A 5793-nucleotide genomic window follows, 5' to 3' on the forward strand; every position below is an offset into this window, starting at 1 on the left:
TTATCAAAATAAATCCTAAAATGAGCCAATTTTACTGCAAGTACCCCCACAACCCCCACAAATTCACAATAATATTCGGAAAGTTCTAATAATGGAAACAAAATTGGCATCTTTGAAAATTGAAAGCATATGCTCCTCTGGCATGAGCACAGACTGTGAGTGATACGTTAGGTACAGTTTGATTTAGCTTTTAAATTAATACTTAAAATAAAAAAAATAAAAATTATGTTTAATTTATTAATTTAATTTTTTCCACTTGCTTCTTTCTTTTTATTTGATTTTAAAAAATTGAGTGAAATCACTAAAAGAAGAATACTAAGAGCATCTCCAATGCACTAGGCATATAATACTTGTTAGTTAAAATGCCTAGTGTGATTCACTTTTTTCAATTCCAATGCACTAGGCATATGATTAGGCATTTTGGCTCAACTCATATTCACTAGCTACATGTAGCTAGCCTTCAACGCTAGGTAAAATGTATTCAATCATTAGGATCATTTCCGGAATCTTTGTTGTTGACGTAGCATTCTATAAAATTAATAGTGTTTGGATAAATAGCTAAAATAAAGAGCATGGTTGGAGTAAAAACATAAAACAGTTGATAGGCAAAATAAAATATATACTTTATAGTAATATTTAGATAGGTAAAATGCCTACTACCGTTGGAGATGCTCTAGTTCTAAAGTGGTATGGTCTCACATGATATGATATTTTGCTCTTATGTTTTGTTTTGTTTTGTTTTTTTTTTAAATTTCCACCTCATTAGTGATTCATTAATGCTCCCAAATTAATGAGATGAATCATTGTTGTTTTGTTTTTAATAATAAATTATTTTAAAATTTAAAACAAAACAAAATTGTAATTTTTAATTTTTTTTAATAATTTATCTTTCAAAAATAGTAATTCAAAACGTATTAAAAAGCTAAATAAAACGGAAGGTTAGATTTTCTGAAGTTTGACTTTACAAAAATTTTCAACTTGAGTTTCGGCGAGTGAGTGATGAGTTCTAGGTTCAGTGTCCAGAGGAAAAAATAAAAAATAAAAAATAATAATAAAAAAAAAATGATTACGACTTCTTCGTCCCTCCTCTTCCCCACTCTCTCTCCTCTATATATCAAGGCCGATCACAGCTCTTGGCTCTCACCCCTCTCTCTCTCTCTCTCTACTTTCTGATCACTCTCTCTTCTTCTTCTTCTTCTTCTTCTTCAATCTCGATTACCCGGATTCAGGTAACCATTAATCTTCTCCATCTGTGTCTCATTAGAAACATCAATTTGTGACCTTTATACTCTGTTTTTTCATTTTACTTTTGAGCTACATTATCTCTATCTTCTTTGTACGTGGCTTTTGATGGTCTATTCCTCTATTTTTTAGGCCCTGTTTGTGATCGGAATTTGTGGTATTGATTCAATTTCCTGTTTGTTGACTTTTCTAGGGTTTCTTGCCCACGGGAGGGTGAGCTCAGGGCTGAGTAATGGCGAATCGGAGTATTGAAAAGATGGCGTCGATTGACGCACAACTGAGGGCTTTGGTTCCTGGGAAAGTGTCTGAGGATGACAAACTTGTCGAGTATGATGCTCTGTTATTGGATCGGTTTCTTGATATTCTTCAGGACTTGCATGGGGAGGATCTTAAGGAGACGGTACGATTGTGATTTTGATTTCATGTTTTTGAATCTCATATATATATATATATATATAGATATATCAATGCCTGTGATTTCAAATTTGACTTTGATTTATTATTCAACTGAAAACCCAATTAAATGTGATTTGAATTATCGATGACTTCTGCGATTTTGAGATTGGTTTGGTTTTATGATCCATTTTTTTTTTTTTTATCGCTATATTCATGATTGGTTCTTGTTTGGACATAATCATTAAGAAATAATGAAGCTTGTACTGGTCATATACAGTGGTCCTCGTTTTGAGAATTAACCAAATCATGACTTTGTGACAATTACCGAAATCATGATTTTGTGTGAAGTTAAAGATATATGAAGATCTATTTGATATATGAGGATTGAATGAATGCTTACTGAATCATGAGAAACAACAGTTGCTATCTACAATTTAATTTGAGATCCTAATTTACTTCTCAATCAGGGGAGTCATTGTCTGAATCAGTGATCTCTTGAGTATTGTTTGACTGCGTTTCTATAGCAACCTTGGAAGAGATTTAATTGATATAATTGTTTCTTGAAATCATTATGTATGATAAGTAGACTGCTAATGAACTATCAACTAAAGTAAATTGTTTGTTATGTTCCATGTCTAGGTTCAAGAGTGTTATGAACTTTGTGCCGAATATGAAGGAAAGCATGACACCAAGAAGATGGATGAACTTGGAAGTGTACTGACAAGTTTGGATCCGGGCGACTCTATTGTCATTGCCAAGTCATTCTCTCACATGCTTAACTTGGCTAACCTCGCTGAGGAGGTTCAGATTGCTTGCCGTCGACGAATCAAGTTGAAAAAGGGGGATTTTGCTGATGAGAACTCGGCAGCGACTGAATCAGACATTGAAGAAACTCTCAAGAGACTTGTGGGGGAACTGAAGAAATCTCCTGAAGAAGTTTTTGATGCTCTGAAAAATCAAACTGTCGATCTGGTCTTCACTGCTCACCCTACTCAATCTGTCCGCAGATCTTTGCTTCAAAAGCACGGAAGGTTTGTCATTAAATAGTTTGTAATCTTTCATTTGTGTTGTGGACATGTTATAATCTTTGATGCTATGAATTCTTTTTTATTTGCTTTGATCGATCCCTTATTTTTTTTCGTTAGGATTCGTAATTGTTTAACCCAATTATATGCCAAAGATATCACTCCTGATGATAAGCAAGAACTTGATGAGGCTCTACAGAGGGAGGTAAGTTTCACTGCATAATGCATTAGCTTATATATACCATCATGCTTTGGCATTTTTCCCAATACTTGTCAAAGATTATGAAGAAGTCCTTAAATCTCACAGATTTCTTTATTTTTAATCATGCACCCAAATTTTATACTGTTACTTCTTGGTAAAGTAATGTTTTGTAATGCATGTCACTCTCTAACATGGCTGATCAATATGGAGATTTATTTATTTATACATGGAGAGAGAGAGATTTAGGGAGAAAAAAAAAGATATTCGTTTACCTCTGTGTGTGTGTGTTTTTTTTTGGGTGTGTGGAAGTGATATGATAATCAACAACTCCATCTTCATGAGTCAGCATGGAGCCTTTAAACTTTAAATAATTTTCTGCCGAATCATATTATTTGTTTTGTTATCTATTTAAATGAGTCGCAGTTTTGGCTTGTATGTAATATAACTTTATCATGGCACTTAACGTGGAGATTTTGTAGATATTGGTGATGTACAATTTCTGATGTTGATTTGAGAAGTCTTTTCTAATTTGTATTTTATTTCAAAAAAGCAGTTGTGGATCTTCACCGCCTTCTTTTGAAATGGTTAAGAATTTGTTTACAACAAAACTCCCTTAGAGCATCACCAGCAAGGATAGTCAAAATAGTAATTCAAAATTTCACTTTACTATTTTAGCTAGTCATTTTTTTAATATACATTCCAACCAAGCTATCTACTTTAGCTATATTTTATTAAAATATTCTTATACTTTAGCTATCTTCTATTAAAATATTCTTAAAAACAAAAGTTTGAATTAAAAAAGGATAAAAAAAAATTAAAAGCCAGTGCACAGTACCTTGTCTTTCCTAGAGAGGTACTGTAGCAAAATGTTAGTTTAGCTTCACATTAGCTAGGCTGTTGGAGTAAAAATTTAAGCCTTTGGCTTGCTATTGTGGAGTTTTTGGTGAAATGAAGAGGCTGCTGAAGATGCTGTGTTGCTATCTATCGATCAAGTGCATAGAAGAAGTAGAAATTTTTACGTCTTCCTTTTCTTATTTTATGTCATTTATTTGTTTATTGGTATGCTGTAATTGTCAATAGAAGTTGTACTGGCTGAATATGCTTACATTGACTTCTCGATTATTTATGATTAAGTTGTTTGATTGTTGACCCCTCTTTCTTGTAAAATTATATTTTCCAATATTCTCCGGTATCCCATGGACACAAATTTTACAAAGCCCAGGTTCATGGAAGTAGTGAAATTCAAAAAAAAAATTCTTCTGTATTTAGAAATATAACCTTCATAGGTGTTGCCTTTTTGCCATAAAAGGTGTAATTTGTGCCAACAATTTATTGGTGCTTCTGGTGATCAAGTTTATATATGTGTAACAGCATATAGTTATATCACTCATCACCATGAGGGCAGGCATTTGTGCAGCGGTGATTTTCTTTGCAATTATCTGCTTTAGTTGTTTCATATTGAAAGGCTTAACCCAATTAATCATTATAGTAGTGTAAAGTTATGATTATGTCCTTTTGATCTAGTAATTGGATTTGTGTCCAGAGGTTTAACCAGTTTTATTTTATTTTGTTTGTTTCATGCCAGATTCAAGCTGCCTTTCGGACAGATGAGATTCGGAGAACTCCTCCAACCCCACAAGATGAAATGAGAGCAGGAATGAGCTACTTCCATGAAACAATCTGGAAGGGTGTTCCTAAATTTTTACGGCGTGTTGATACAGCTCTGAAGAACATAGGAATAAATGAACGTGTTCCTTACAATGCTCCCCTTATTCAATTCTCTTCTTGGATGGGTGGCGATCGAGATGGTATGATCCTTTTCTTACCAAATTGAGAAGTTAAAAAGTACTTCAACTGCCATTTTCACTAGTTATGAATACTTCCAAGTTTTCATTTTATTTAAGTGGTTTTATTGGTTAAGGGCAGCTTTTGAGACCAGATTTCTCTCTCTCTCTCTCTCTCTCTCTCTCATTTATTGCTTAACATATGTTTGGCATCAAATGCAGGTAATCCAAGGGTCACTCCTGAGGTCACACGGGATGTCTGCTTGTTGGCTAGGATGATGGCTGCTAACTTGTACTATTCTCAGATTGAGGATCTCATGTTTGAGGTTTCAACTCTCTCAATTGTTGTTTATTTCGGTGATTTTATTCTTTAAGGAGCTCCTTTTTCTTTATGTTCGATAACTGTTACTGATATTCTAACTCCTTTTTTTTGGGCAGTTGTCTATGTGGCGTTGCAGTGATGAGCTTCGTGTTCGAGCTGAAGAACTCCACAGATCATCAAAGAGAGATGCAAAACACTACATAGGTAATTAGATTAATAAGAAAGGTTTTGTCTAGCTAGTTCTTGTTTCCAACACAGAATTTACAAACCAAGGTGGTGTTTTATTGCTGCTTTCTCAGCCTTTTAAATGTGTTTTTCACTATGAATTCAGTTTGGTCTGTTGTATTTAAAATAAATACACCAGGTAATCATTGTCAAAAGCACATAAAGAAGCCCACGGCCCCGTTTCTGTGTGTGCGCATTGTTAGCAGTGTTCGATTGTTGACCTTTATCGTGATGCAGAGTTTTGGAAGCAAGTACCTCCAAGTGAACCTTATCGTGTTATCCTTAGTGATGTGAGGGATAAGCTGTATCAGACACGTGAACGCTCTCGCCATTTATTAGCCCATGATATTTCTGACATTCCAGAGGAAGGAACTTTCACCAATATTGAGCAGGTATCTCCTTCCCTTCTGACTTCCATTTTTTCTCTGCTAAATATTTTATTATTATCCTAAATTTCCACCAAAACCTATTTTCCACTTTGTCAATGCAATTTCATATATTTCATGTAAAGATTTATTTAACTGTTTCTAGTTGGCATTTGGCAAATGCGTCCACTTTTGCCATGTGGTTTTGTTGGGTGTTCTCATTTGTATGGAT

The 5793-nt window shown here is 34.1% G+C and overlaps 1 protein-coding gene across 1 annotated transcript in view; it reads left to right on the forward strand.

Annotated features, from left to right (window-relative positions):
• The first annotated feature begins 957 nt into the window (after positions 1–957).
• Positions 958–5793, forward strand: part of LOC114262823 (phosphoenolpyruvate carboxylase 2) — a 7332-nt gene continuing 2496 nt past the window's right edge. Inside the window, exons 1-8 of the mRNA XM_028203239.2 lie at positions 958–1229; positions 1436–1642; positions 2278–2669; positions 2784–2868; positions 4451–4673; positions 4872–4975; positions 5088–5175; positions 5434–5588. Of these exons, the coding sequence (XP_028059040.2) occupies positions 1475–1642; positions 2278–2669; positions 2784–2868; positions 4451–4673; positions 4872–4975; positions 5088–5175; positions 5434–5588 (1215 nt within the window). The 5' untranslated portion in view covers positions 958–1229; positions 1436–1474. The remainder of the gene's footprint in view (positions 1230–1435; positions 1643–2277; positions 2670–2783; positions 2869–4450; positions 4674–4871; positions 4976–5087; positions 5176–5433; positions 5589–5793) is intronic.

The sequence above is a fragment of the Camellia sinensis genome, chromosome 8 (genome assembly GCF_055761805.1).
Source record: "Camellia sinensis isolate YWXY chromosome 8, ASM5576180v1, whole genome shotgun sequence".
NCBI lineage: Eukaryota > Viridiplantae > Streptophyta > Magnoliopsida > Ericales > Theaceae > Camellia > Camellia sinensis.